The sequence below is a fragment of the Engraulis encrasicolus genome, chromosome 2 (assembly GCF_034702125.1).
Source record: "Engraulis encrasicolus isolate BLACKSEA-1 chromosome 2, IST_EnEncr_1.0, whole genome shotgun sequence".
Taxonomy (NCBI): Eukaryota; Metazoa; Chordata; class Actinopteri; order Clupeiformes; family Engraulidae; genus Engraulis; species Engraulis encrasicolus.
The window spans coordinates 43,421,043-43,436,042 of record NC_085858.1 but is presented as its reverse complement, the minus strand read 5'-3'; the positions used below and the strand labels follow the sequence as shown (position 1 = coordinate 43,436,042).

The 15,000-nt window shown below is 44.2% G+C and overlaps 1 protein-coding gene across 1 annotated transcript in view; it reads left to right on the top strand.

Moving 5' to 3' along the window:
- Positions 1-11,693: 11,693 nt before the first annotated feature.
- Positions 11,694-15,000, top strand: part of cacna1aa (calcium channel, voltage-dependent, P/Q type, alpha 1A subunit, a) — a 180,790-nt gene continuing 177,483 nt past the window's right edge. Inside the window, exon 1 of the mRNA XM_063218156.1 lies at positions 11,694-11,986. Within this exon, the coding sequence (XP_063074226.1) occupies positions 11,694-11,986 (293 nt within the window). The remainder of the gene's footprint in view (positions 11,987-15,000) is intronic.

The window sequence follows — 15,000 nt, the reverse complement described above, 5'->3', positions numbered from 1 at the left end:
CTGTAGTGGATTGTTCCCACCAAAATATTAACTTGGCATGTACAGGAATCGGATATGGTTTATTTGGCTACATCACCTACTACAACACCAGGAGGAAAATGGTGTCCTGCTTGGAAGTAAATCATCGCGATCCAAATCCAAATCATTTTTTTGTTGCTGTGAGGTTGGAAAAGAGGAGGGGGTGGGTAGAGTAGGTTATGCTCCCCTGTGATGGTGCCTTAGTCAATGACCTTCAGAGGGTCATGAATCATGGAGCCCTATGATTTATGGTACTTTAATGTTTGATACATATATGTGTGTGCGTTTGACTGTTGAAAACAAAGTACCGGAACCTGCTCTGCCTATACAAGTGTTAAGGAATTCCACTTTGAGATAGAAAAAAATGCTCTTCAACAGAGTAATGACTAATTTAGTGTGTTTTCCCTCCCAGAACGCCTCCGTAGCTCCCATTTGAACCACTAGGTGTCACTGAAGAGACTTCAGACTTCTGCTACATGAAACCTCACCTCACCATGTGCCTTTGAAGTCAGCAGGTACCTACTCTACAGCACAGCATTATCAAACAGAAGATTACTGTAGGGTTTTTCACTGAGAATTCCCAGCGTTTGTCTTTTTATTACTGACATTGGACATAACCCCAGAATTCCAGAACCACGCCAGTGTTGTTATATATAGTAGACATTAAGACTGAACTCATGTTCATACCCAGCCATCTTGCCTTATATTAATGTATCAGTGACCTTGAAGACATGGAGGTCAAAGAGGGGCGTTTTATCAAGTATACAGTATCACATCCCATTGGTCCGATCAGAATCGTCTGGCTTTTCTCAATGGACCCTTGTGGCTGGCAGCATTAAGAGCCTCCAACACAGGAAATCGTTAGCAGGCCAGCCTCTTAGAGCAGTGTCCAAGTTGCCGTGCGTCACCATATTGATTGCAATGCATATTTTGATGTGTATCTTTAAACACTGCCCACCGCTTTTAATTAGCTACTAAAGGGGTTTTGACGCTGATGTTTAAAGTAACAATGGATGGGGCAAAATAGGATTGCGTGCGTGCGTGCGTGCATGCGTGCGTGAGAGAGAGGGGGGGGGGGGGCACGTGTATGCCACTAAATTCTTTCATCTTGAGTTGTGCAAATTAGGTTCAAATAGTGCTGCTTTCTGGTGATTGTTTGGCCATAGTTTATAATGGACCCAAATGTATTACAATATACAGTTGATAAAATATACAATAATTGTATTTAATTATTTGGATTTTAAATTTATATTCATGTCTACAGTAGATTTTGTAAATAAAAGCCCAAAACATTTTATGCAATGCTGTAAAAAAAAAAAATGTTTTATATGGTGCATATTGTTCATCCGCACACACACACACACACACACACACACACACACACACACACACACACACACACACACACACACACACACACACACACACACACACACACACACACACACACACTCACACACACACCTGCAGTAGCTTGGATGCAGGGGTTAACCCAGACACCCAAAGGTTAAGTCGGGAGTGGAGCATGGCAGCCTAATGTGCTTAGAGGTGTTGAATAATTCAGTCTTATGAATCATTGAGATACACAGCAGCAGCAGCCACTGCTAGGCGGGACACTGCATGCTGCACTCTCTTATTCTTCTGTTTTTTTATTTTTTTTATTCCAAACCTCAGACTTGTGTTTATGCTTTACCCAGCCCCATATGCGCAGAAGAAAGGTGAGAGGGGGCACATAGCATACACACATGTGAGGGGCAGAGAGGAACCCACATACCGTACACACAGGGCTGCCAGATGAGGCTGATGATTTCCAGCCCAAAAAATGCTAGAAGCACAAAATCCCGCCCCATTTCTATTGAAATTCTATTTCTATGGAAATAATTGGACTGGTTTTTCTGCTGATTGCCATTTTTACCCGCACACGGCCATCCGAAGCAGCCCAATTGGGTGGGAAACAGCCCAATCTGGCAATACTGCGTACACATACAGTGCGTGCAGTACACATGAACATTTCAGATGCAAACAGCTCTAAAAGACATGTGTGGAAAACATGTATTGTGTTATTATAACCTGCAGATGTTATTAATTATGACAAGTCAAGTCCAAAGAAATGAGATGGACTGACTCACTACTGACTAAGTTTGCTCAATTTATAGAAATACAGCTCATAACAAATAAACTCATCACAAATGTACTTGGGGGTTTTGCACCTGACCCCTTCATGTATTTTATACAGTCACATGGAAATTCGTGTATTGTGTATGTTCACCCAGAGTTAAGTTCAAATCACCAAATTTACTACCGAGATATTTTACCTTCCCTCATCCACAGCACAGACAGACATACACAAAGGGAGGTGTGCTTGTCCTTCACCTATGTGTGCTTTGCCAGAGACCTTTTTCATAGAAGTTCTCAAAATTGTCCACATAAATACATGGAGACACATTAAAATCAGGGCTTGACCTGACTTGCCAATGTGGCTAGTGGTTTTGTCAGCCTTTTTACTAGCCACAATTTTGTTATCCCTTTTTTTTGCCTTTTCCATGAATGCATGTCAGAAGATGAAGTGCTCAAGCAAGGTCTGTGCTATTTAGGCCTATACAGTTTCCAATATGACAGTCAATCAGACAAAAGAAATGAAGGAAAAATACAGAGAAACAAAGCTTTCTTTCAAACAATGGATGAACAAGGGGCAAACAACCGAATATGGGATACAGCATAGGTATATGGCATAGCATAAGAATATACTACCCGTCAAAGTGGCTAGTAGTGACACTGGAATTATTACTAGCCGCCCACAGCCAAGTGCTACCGGCATTTGGCCAGTTGGCAGTTGCCAATGTCAAGCCCTGTTTGTAATGCCAAGATGGTGAGTGTCTGTAGTACATATCCTGCCTGCTCTGCTGCCAAGAGCTAAACATCAGGTAAACACTGTCTAAATAAACTATGTTCCAGTCATGTTCCACCATTGCCCTCCACTGTGCCACTAATTTTCATTCATTCATTCATTTATTTATTTGGATAGGACAATGCAAATTAATCAATACATCAGCTTGAGAGCTTCAATATAAAAATGCCAGACTTACCATAGATGCTAAATTTCATCTATTGTCCTAGGTAGCCTATACTCACACTAAAACACAAAGAAAATAAACTAGCCTACTGCATGACAAAGGACAAAACAAACATTGGGCACATGAAAAAATTAAAAAGTAAAAGTAAAATAAATATACAAGTAAAAAAATAAAAAAATAAATGTGAAAGCAAAACAAAATGTTAATTCTAATAATTGATAGGTGCATAGCTGATTAGTTTTCAGCCAGTGTTAAAGATTGGCTTTGAAAGTGTTACAGTTGACACACTGTCTGATGTTAGATGGCAGAATATTCCGGGACTTTGCACCTCTAATGGACAACGCCATTTGGCTGAATTGAGTTCTATGCAATTTAACTTCACAGTCCCCCTTTGCCTCTAATGTATTGACTGTGTTCCATGCTAGTGGCAGGTGAAGAATTACACAGATTCACAGAACATGCACAGTATAAAGTAAGCCTGGCGACGCCATCCTATGTACTCCACCCAAAGATTTTGCCTCCACACCTAGTCTGGCGAAAGCCTCCCAGCTCGGTTTGTTCGCTCACTGTTTAGCCAATCAGCAAACAGTTTAGAGTGGTGACTCAGAACTCACCCACAAAGTCTGTTACTGATTGGTTAAGGTAACACTATTCTCTCTTTTGTTTTGTTATTATTTGTATGCTTTTGCGACGCTATATACTAAGTCATGCTAATAAAGCACAACATGGGGTTTAATTTGAATTCGGAATGCCAATGAATTTAAATGGCAGAGTAAGATCAGACCATCTCCCACCCAACACGGAGACGGCTTCCTCTTAGTCAACAGTCGGCTTTCGCCCGTGCAGGCTAGTATAAAAGTAAGGTGCTGTTTACACGATATTTTTATATGTGGATATTTTTTTCTCCTGCTTGTATTGGTTTTGCATTGGTTTTGGCCTTCCGTTTCCACATAGCAGATATTTAAAATCCAGGTATAAAAAGCAGGAGAAAAAAATATCCTGTTTAGGGGGCTGAAAGGCATTTGTTACAATGGAGGATTTCTTTTTATCCACATGTTGCGTTTACACCTCACAGGAGAAAAAATTACCCTGCTAAAAAAATATCGTGGAAACAGCACCTAACTCTTGAGGAAAGTGTCCATTACTGCACTTCAACATGGCATCATAACAGAGATGGCACATTATTACTCTTCCTGTACTCTCTCTGCCTTGCTCTATTTTGACTCCATGTCCACTTTTGAATACCAAGTGTAATTTCAACTCTATATTGCTATTTCCACCAGTCACTGTTCAGTTACTGGTGATGATTGTAATGCCTTCCATTCTATTTTTTATCCTACCCTTTTGTCTACATGTCAAATGTTCAATGTTAAATGTTAATTTGTATTCATTATTAATCACTTATTGCTACCAGTCCATCATTGTTACCTGTGTCCTGTCTAGCACTTTATGTCAGTCTGTAAAATGTCAGTCCTATGTATGTCTATGTCTTGGCATAGTATAGAGAGAGAAACGTAATTTCATTTTCCTTGTATGACTTGTGCATATGAAGAAAGTGTAAATAAAAGCTGACTTGACTTGACTCGACTTGATGGAGTGAAGTGAACATCACAAGGGTTGTCAGCGTGCTGTTGAGCTAATGTATCGGGCTCATTGCAAAATTGCTCAAAGCCCTTGCCCCACTGGCCTGGGTTCGAAGTCGGTCAGGGAACTCCCCTCCCCTTTTTCATAATGCTTCTATTCAGAAAAAGGGTCAAAATTCTCTTTGCAAATTTTGATGCCAGGTGCTGGTAACTTGTGAATTGCAGGTTCACAACAGAGATTTTTTAGGAAGAGGAGATTGGTCACTGTCATAAGAGTCCATATAAATTAACGGTGAAGATTCGTAACGCAAATATGGCGTCTACCCGCACATCTCCCGCCTTTCTGGCAACAAGAACCAACTGCCTGCTGAGCTGCTTTGCCATTGATCCAATCATCTGGCTGCATCGGCGCACGCGAATTGTTGCGCATGCTCAGTTGTGAAAAGCTGTCACTCTCGTGCCATTATGGAGCTACTGCGCCTGCGCTCTGTCAAAAAAAATATGAGAAAAGTGGCTTAAAAAGCTTTATTTTGACTTGCATGACACAACCAAGCAATCTAGATTGATCAACTTTTCATGCCGATTTCAACCATATGGTTTTCTCAACCGCTGGGTTCCCTCTCGTCCTGTACTTTGTTTCTCCATTCATTTTTCCCATTGACTCTCAGATCTGGTCTTACTAATCGCGAAATAGCACCCTGAAGGCGTCAACAAGATGGCGGCTGAGCGACGTAACTTATACAGGAAAGAACTTTGTTCACAATTCATAAAAAAGAGGAGAGAATCATCCTTTTTTTGCTGAGCAACTCATTTCGTGATATGATTTTTTTCAGGCTCAATATTGTGGAATTAATCAAGAAATCCAACACAAATGCATGTTCTACATGGATCACACTACTGTCTGAATATACTACACTACAACTCTGTGACTGCACCATGCAGCAACAATATACAATGTGCTCTCTGCTTGTATATTTTCCTGCTGTTTTGGGCTTTGGCCATCAACGCCCTGATTAATTTTTTTAAAAACAATATATTTAGGGGCTTTTATGCCTTTATTTGACAGGACAGTTGAAGATGGTGACAGGAAGCGAATGGGACAGAGAGACAGGGGAGGATCGGGTAATGAGCGCAGCCAGACTCGAACAGGGGTCCCAGTGGGTGGGCATGCAAGCCCAATGTGGGGGGGTTAGCGCGCTGCACCACAGCCCCGCCCCCCACCCCCCCCCACACACACACACACACACACAGCGCCCTGATTGAGGCGTGATATTAAATCATATATATCATATACCTTTAATTAGACCACATGACCTGTGTCTGAGAGATTTGTGTAGAAAGGCCTCTTTCAAAGATTTTTCATTCTCTTCTTCAATTCGTGACGGCACGATTCAGCAACAATATACAATAATGTGCTCTCTACTCTGTATATTTTCAGGCATGATTAGTAGGTCTTGTATACCCTTAGACCACATGGCATCTGTGTGCAGAGAATTGTGTAGTTTTTTTACATTCTCTTCTTCAATTCTCTCTGCCTTGGTTGTGCTGCCACTCTGTGCTGTGCTGTGCTGGTGGTCTTGCTACTGTTGTATTGGATTAGAGGTGTGTGTGTGTGTGTGTGTGTGTGTGTGTGTGTGTGTGTGTGTGTGTGTGTGTGTGTGTGTGTGTGTGTGTGTGTGTGTTGGGAGGGGGCACTTTAATGAGTACAAGTCCCCACTGTGGTGCAGGGAGAAGGGCCTCCGGCCTCCTGCAGAGGCTTCTCTGTGGTGCCCAGCTGGGTGACAATGCTGACTCCCCATGTCCCTCAGGCAGAGCAGAGGGGAACCTTGGGGTGGTGCTTGTGATGACGGCTTAAAGGTACACTTGTACGTGAGTGCGTGTGTGTCTGTGCGTGCGTGCGTGTGTGTGTGTGTGTGTGTGTGTGTGTGCGTGCGTGCGTGTGTGCTAAACTGCTACATTTGTGTCTGTAGAAACCTTATTTTAAACTGCGGGCACAAATAAAGAACTTACATGTAAACAAGTGATAATGTAAGTGGTCCCTTGTGCACAGATTATAAATCTTAATGATGTAGTAAGATTTTGCATCAGTCAGGTGTGTGTGTGTGTGTGTGTGTGTGTGTGTGTGTGTGTGTGTGTGTGTGTGTGTGTGTGTGTGTGTGTGTGTGTGTGTGTGTGTGTGTGTGTGTGCGGATGAACAAAATGCACCATATAAAACATTGTTTTTTCATGTGTTTTTTTACAGCATTGCATAAAATGTTTTCAGTTACATGTGAGCCTTGAGTTGGTAATAGCAGCTTATACTTGTGTGTCTGCTATACATCAATTGAAATGCATGACTTGTGTGTCATGTTATCACTTTTCAAAGCAAGAAATTATATATTTCAAAATATTTTGTGTGACTGCTCACAGGAATTTGAAGTGCACAATTTATGTTTGCAACTCTACTCCATCTACAATGTAATTCATTTGAAACATCATCTACAGTCTCTGGTACAGCTATCAATGGATTAAAATATGCCATGTTTAAATGTACGATTTTGTGTTGGCAACATACCCAAAGAGAAAGAACAGTATTTCAGAAGCAATGATGTTGTGGTGTTGCCAAGTACTACAATAATAAGTAAAGGAAGCAAGCAAGTAGCAAATAAGCAGCAAATGATGGTTAACAATTTACTTGACGTCGGTGTCATAAGCATATCATTACAGTGTCATAACCGAATGTCACTTAAGGCCAACAATCATAAAAATGTTTGACATAGACATAATGTTTATGACATGCATATCTGTGCCATGACACTATATGACGCTGCAATGACATGCTTATGACACAAGTAAAGTGTTACCAAATAATGTCCTATGTGCTTGAAAATGTTGCACAAGGGGATGAAAGCTTCACGCTTTCAATTTCCATTTTCATCCATGAAAGACATCAATTTTAATCTTGCTTCTTTTGAGATTTGACTGGAACTTGACATTATAAAACTGTACTCAGTCACCATAATTTTATCATTATAGTGTCTCACAGCAAAATGCTTTAGGTAGGCTCTGTAGGAAAGTAAGAAAGCGCTATTCGGTGTCCCATTTACCATACTGGTTGTGAAAGCAGGCTACTTTGATAGCCTGCATTGATAAGCGATGAGGGGATTAGGTGATGGCCCAAGGCTGTTTGTACTCCTTTATTCACTGTTGAATATGGGCCAGTTTATGAGACTGAACACAAGTACACATGGTCTTCTGAACAAAGATACATGAAAGTGTTTACACCAATGTATCAAAGAGTGTGTTGACAAAAGACCATGGTGCTGAATTCAAGTGATCCCGGCCTACACTACACAGCCCTTATGCATTCAGCACCACGGACAGCTCCTTGCCAGGTCATCTAGTAAACTTCAGACAATAGCTCTCTCTCTCTCTCTCTCTCTCTCTCTCTCTCTCTCTCTCTCTCTCTCTCTCTCTCTGGTCAATGGCAGAACGATAGAGAGGTGCAGCAGCGTCATAGTCATGGTAGTTCATGGTAATCAAGCCACTTTTGAGCCTCCTCAAGTGCTGTACATAGGCTAATCAACACTCCTTGCTTGCTTCTGATTGGTCAGATACATAGCCTCTTACTACAGCTGGGGTCGCCGGTGACCCTTTTCACTTGCTGAAAATGCTTAACTGCATCATAACAACATTGCTATGACATTACAGAGAGCCATAGTGCTGCGCTAAGGGGTTAACACCTTTTCTAAAGCTCTCCAGTTTGTTCCCAAGCCCATGCTGGAAACTTCTCCACAACTCACCACCTCCCTAGCTTCACCTTGTTGCCTGTACAACATGGTATAGGCTAATGTGGTTGTATGTTGTTACCTGACTCTCTCCTTTGTCATGGTGCTCCTGAAAATCAGGGAGCTCCTGAACACAGCCATACTCAGGGCTGTACTGGGACAACAAACCGGCCTGGGCATTTTTGGCACAGACAGGGGCATCTAGATTTCTAGGCTTGCAATGGTGAAAAATCTTTAAAAAGGTCCTGGTTCCGGTTTGTGATCTGGATCACCACCAGAATTTAATGACTTGTTCCTTGGGTCATGTCCAACATCTCCACAAAGTTTCAGCCAAATCCTATCACAAACAAACAGACAGACAAACCAACACGACCGAAAACATAACCTCCTTGGCGAAGGTAACAAAAGCATCGTCCCTGATGACTATCGGCCCACCGGGAAAATGCCCTGTATCCCAGATTACCCCTCCAGCCTTATCACAAAAAAGAAATTGCATTCAGAATTTCACATCTTGTGTTTTATTGAATTTAATGGACCTGATAGAAGTCTCACTAAATGTGACCCGTTCTGTGTATTTGCTACATTGAAATCACTTCATCAGTGGTCTGTTCTGTCAGGCAGATGCGCCTGCCTCTGTTTACAGATTGCAGGACGACACACAATGCAATGATGCTGTGCAGGCCCATGGCCACCAGCCACTGCATGGTTAACGCTATACATGCAATCCGCGCGGTTGACCAGGCGCACAGTCACCACCAGACTGTACACTCTTCAGCAGGCTGGTAGCTGAGCCAGTTGGGTCGGTGTGTCAGCACATGAATTAAAGAGGCACTTACTTTCTGTCTTCCGCATTTTAGACGCATGAGGTTATGAAACTGGTAGAGGTGGGTCATGTCTCTGTTGGTTTTCACGTGGGCCACCCCAGGGTGAAGAAATAATTGATCAGTTGCTATGCTTGAATTGATGGTCTATGACACAAAAAAGTTAAGCTTTATAAACCAAGTACTGACACTACTATGTGGTAGATTACCCTCTATAGGCTTAGAGTAGACCAATTTTCCATCCTAAATAATTTCATCCGATTGGGTATTTACGAAAATTAAATCGCAATTCATTCATCCAAATGAGGCCACCACTCAAAATGGAATCAGTTTACAGTGCCTGTAATTGCAAACGCGATCAAACAGCGGGAACCGCTACAGCTGAATGGGGGCAATGAAGGAGGGAGGTGAACGTCAAGCCCAGAAGCTGCCTCGGGGGCAAGCGAACTGAAGGAGATGCGCAGCAGTTCTCTCTCTCCCCTGAAAGCCTTCCATTTATTCATTGCCAAATGTCGGCAGCTAAGAATAGCCAGCTGCCTGCCACTGTTTAGGGACGCGTATACCCTCTCGCTCTGCTTTGATTCCCACGAGTCGTGCATGCGCTCGCGTTCCCGCGCACACACTGCTCCATTCCTTGTCGTGCGCACGCAAGGAAGGGCGGTTTTATTGAAGGGAAAAACACCTTTCAGTTAAACGTTCCTGTCAATCCCTTCAACAGGACCGCTAATGAACCCCTCTAAACTTGTTTCTTGACTCACGACGTTCGGCGGCGCTTTAACGTCTTCAGGTGATGTGTCAGGTGAGGGGAGGAGAAAACGTGATGACCGTGACGGTGTGTTTTGCTCTCAAAGGTGAGATAAGCTAACTGTATCTCAGGGACTTTAAATCGCTTATGCACCGCAGTTGGAAGCCAAGGAGTGGATGAGCGAATCGAAGCAAGGCTTGTCGTGCGTCATGCGCTGTCTGCAAGACCTGGACAGAGATTTTTTTGGTGGGGGGAAGTCGCTTTAAGATGCATTAAATTGTTCAGTTTGCTCATTATACCTAAACATGCCTGACCGGACCCCGACAGCCACTGTCCTCTAAAATTTGATTCGCAGACAGATCCTCCACGCGAAGGTCCCCGCCACACCACACCGTCCCGCCTCCCTCACATCAGCTTACCCCTCTCTCCCTTTCCCCCCTCTCCCTCTCTCTCCGTCCCCGGGGGCGCTGGACAGAGTAACGAGAGCTGGGGAAAGCGAAGCCACGAACGGAACGGAGAGGGAAGAACTGGACGCAGGTTTCTTTTTTCTTCCCTTCACACAGTGAAGCAGGATGAGCCCTCGGGGTGGAGGAGGATGAGGTGCGCATCTTTAGCGACTGTCCACGTTTTGGTGGCGGAGAACATCACAAGAGACCACCAAAAAACCAAGGCTGTCTTCGCTGCCATACACTGAGGATTGATGATGCTACTTCCCATGTCCGTACGTACCTCCGTTGGATTTTACCTAGCATGGATTGCTTTACCAACACGGGAGTGCAGATGATGTCTGAGGTGAAAAGGATGCTGCCGTCTGATATATGAAATAGGATAATTACCACTGCAGTGCATTAGGAAACCGTTTTTTATGTAATGACAATTCTATAGAAAACGAATAACGATTAGTGTCGGCAAATATTGACTAATGTCACATAAAATTGTCACTCGAGATTCACGGTCGTCTGAATGTGAGAGAAAAGCTTGCGAAAGGTGGCGGAAGGTAGTATCCACACTGTACCAAACATTGCGGATGTTAGAAAATAAATAAATAATATTTTTTGCTTCTTTAAAAAAAAAAAGAAATATCAGTAACATCAGTTGCCGCAGTCATTACACCTAAATGAAGCGGTGTGTTACATTTTACGAACGATATCAATTTAAATATAATTGTTTTTTTAATGAGCCATTATGGTAGCACTGCTGTTTTCATGGGAGGAATCATATGAATTGCCAAGAAAAAACCTCAGAAATGTATGACCAGACAAACGCATTGGAGGACATTTGGGACTGAAGATGCATTCACTTAACAACATTAAATCGTCCACAGTGGTTCTTTATAGGAATATCTTGCTCTTGATAGCTGACTTGAGCACCAAGTGAAGGACAAGCGCTGTGTGTTTGGAGGTGGGCAGCAAGAGCATCAGCCATTCAACCGAAACCTCACGTTTTACCCCCCTCCACGTATTTTCCCCCCACACCTCCACCTACCTAAAATACAATCATCGATCCTCTTTTAATGGTCTGGGTGTCTTGGACCAAACGACTCTAGCATGAAAGCGTGACAGAAGTACAATACCGTATACACGTATGAAGTCTTGAAGCAGATGGGATGTAATGTGGTGTGGTCGCGCTGAATATTCGCCTTCTTCTCTGCTGCTTCGTAAAGACTGGCCTTTGGCGTCGATAGAATGGCGCGGTTTGATAACGAGATGCCGTCCAGGTATGCTGGAGGACACGGCCATGGGCATGGAGGCCATGTCCATGCCCATGCCCCAGGAGGGGTCGGTCGCGGCGGCAGCAGACAAGGTGGCCCGCCGGGACAGAGAGTGTACAAGCAGTCCATGGCCCAGCGCGCCAGAACTATGGCCCTGTACAATCCGATACCAGTTAGGCAGAACTGCTTCACTGTCAACCGTTCCCTGTTCATCTTCAGTGAGGACAACTTTGTGAGAAAATACGCCAAAAAGATCACCGAATGGCCATATCCTTTCAATGCCCTGAAGATACAGTACATGTATTTCACCTGGAGTGAAGGTACAGTTGGTGTATGCCCGATTACGCACAGCCCAGGTGCATGGTATTCACTCAAGGTCCACTATTAGCTACATTTAATATTTAATAATTTATCCACTCTGAATTAACTGACAATTTGGAATGATTATATGATTCATTTCATTAGAGTATGTCATGCCATTACCAGTATTTTCTATTTCATTATTTGTGTGATACAAAAAAACGGTGAAAAGATCGATCCGTATGTGTGCCTACACATACTGTAGGCCTACATGCTACGATGGGACCAGGGCCTGGTAGTTGACGCGTTCCAGTGGTGGCACAGAGGCGGCGTTGTGGCTGCACTGGCTATTGCTGAAGTCAGCATGTGCGGTTTGGGCTTAGCGTCACACCAAACTCCAAACCAATTGTGTGCGTTTGGGAGGAGGGCAGTGGTGGGGAGCATTGGTTACGCATCCATTTCCCTTTCCCCTGGAGCTGTATAGGAGAATAAGGGACACAATGTGCCAATGTTCCTCCTCTCTCAGTTATTCCGCGTTACCGTTTTGAAGGGCACGATAACCATTTGACGTGGTAGAAGGTTACTCCACGGGTTTTTTTTCTCTCTCTCTCTCTCTCTCGGGAGAATAGAACAGCTATCCGTTATGCATGTGGTTAGGCAGGTCCAGTACAGTGGCCAAACATGGCGCTGCTCAAGCAACTTGTCCCCTGACTGTGACAGATAGGGAGGCAGGTACAACAATTATGTGGTTGTGTGTCACTGTCATGTTTACAATACTTTTCCTCCAGAGGTCCTAAATTAGTAACAGTTGGCATCATACAGCGGATCATAAGAGGTCTATAGGTTTACTTTTACTGACAGTACCGGCTTACATGGTGCCTGAATGCATTCAGCAAACATGTGCAATATGGTTGCCCAAAGTCATTACTCAGTGTATGACTCTGACTGTGCATTGACATTGTGGAAGTCATTCTGAGCAATGATCATTGTCACATAGACTGCACACAAATGGAATAGCTATGGTATATAAATATGTAGGCTACATTTCATACATTTCTGTATGTTATCAGTGTGTCTGAGCCATCCATGCACATCCACATCTTGCAGACCTGCTGTGGGTAGCATGTTGTATGTCTGACCCTGCATCAGTGTTTCACAGCTCATAGTTATGGACCAGATGGGTCTTACTGCATAGCGTTTCAAACTATGCTGTTACCTAATGAAAGACGAGCAGTTGATTTCACATACTGGAGGTTATGGAAGACCCGTCAGAGGAACTTTAATAAGGGGTTGGTCTTCTGTGGTTTTGACCTGCATCACCTTCAGTCCTTGTGGCCGTCTTGTCTTCATGTGCAGGGGCACTGTCGGGACAGAGGTAGATCTGCTTGTGTAGGCTCCAAAATTGCATCACATTTTGGTGTAATGCCCCTGTCCATGTGTGCCTCCTGTTGCGTTTGTACTGAGAATGGGAATCATGGGTAAGCGGTGAGGGCATCAGACTCGTAGCCCAAAGGTTGCTGGTTCGACTCCCGGCCCGCCAGGTTGGTGGGGGGAGTAATTAACCAGTGCTCTCCCCCATCCTCCTCCATGACTGAGGTACCCTGAGCATGGTACCGTCCCACCGCACTGCTCCCTTGGGGCGCCATTGAGGGCTGCCCCTTTGCACGAGTGAGGCATAAATGCAATTGTGGTGTGTGCAGTGTTCACTTGTGTGCTGTGGAGTGCTGTGTCACAATGACAATGGGAGTTTCCCAATGGGGCTTTTTTTTCTCGGAATGCAGGCATGGGCTCTGCCTCTCACAGGCTATCATTATACATTTCATTTATCACCATCACCTGTTTTTTTCCCCTTCTAATGTCACATTAGTTCACATGTAATCTGATTCCAACGCCTCGAGCCAGAAGAAGTCAGCGCAATCGTTACCCTCTTTCATTTTCTCCTGCGGCTCCTGTCACGGCCGGGCTGACCCTTTCGCTTTTCCTATCACGCCACTTGTCAATCTTTTTTACTCACATAAATGCACAACCAAGGCACCCTGCTGGCTGCCGTCCTGAAATGCCCCCGCCCCCCCTGCCCCCCTCTCTCCTCTGGGCAGCATATGTGGCATCAGAGTGGTCAAAACAAGTAGAGGAGAAGAGGCGGAGAAGAGAAGACCTCTCCAGCTGCTGCAGGCCTAGAGGTATATTGTACGTCTCTTTTCACACTTCTGTGTGACTGACTGATGGGACCCTGTTAGGGACTGATCCCAAGGCTAGCCTAGCAGGTGGGTGTCTTCCCAGGGTCTAAAGGGAGGTGGAGAGAGAGAGAGAGAGAGAGAGAGAGAGAGAGAGAGAGAGAGAGAGAGAGAGAGAGAGAGAGAGAGAGAGAGAGAGACTACACTAAGCTTACATGTAACTGTCCATGGTCCTGAACTCATAGCCAAGTGTCACTAGTACTGTTTTCAGGCCGGGCAGACGGGTGTTGGCGCTCGTGTCGTGTCTGCATCAGTTGTGTTCGGAAAACTAAAGTGCTTATCTCCGAACTATTCACATTCATACCACCGTCTTTACTTCTCCGCACATGACCATGTTTTGTGTGACTGACGTTAGGCCACGGCAGGGCCGGGTCATCCCTTTTAAGATGCCCTTTATGTCTTGCCCAGCAGCCGGGCCTAGTGGTTAAGGAGATGGGCTTTAGATAAGAGGATTGCAGGTTCGAATCCCACCCGTACCACTCCCCACCACACTCCATGGCTGAGGTGCCCTTGAGCAAGTCACTTAACCCCCACACTGCTCCAGGGACTGTAACCAATGCCCTGTAAGTGTAAGTGTGTAAGTCGCTTTGGATAAACGAAAAGCGTCAGCTAAGTGTAATGTAATGTAATGTAATGTAATGTAACGTAGTGTAATCTTGCCTAGCATGCCTCCCTGACAGAGGCTCTGGGACTTTGGGACTTCAGCTTTTCCCATTTCAGCATTTCCAGTCAGTGTGTCTTCACCCT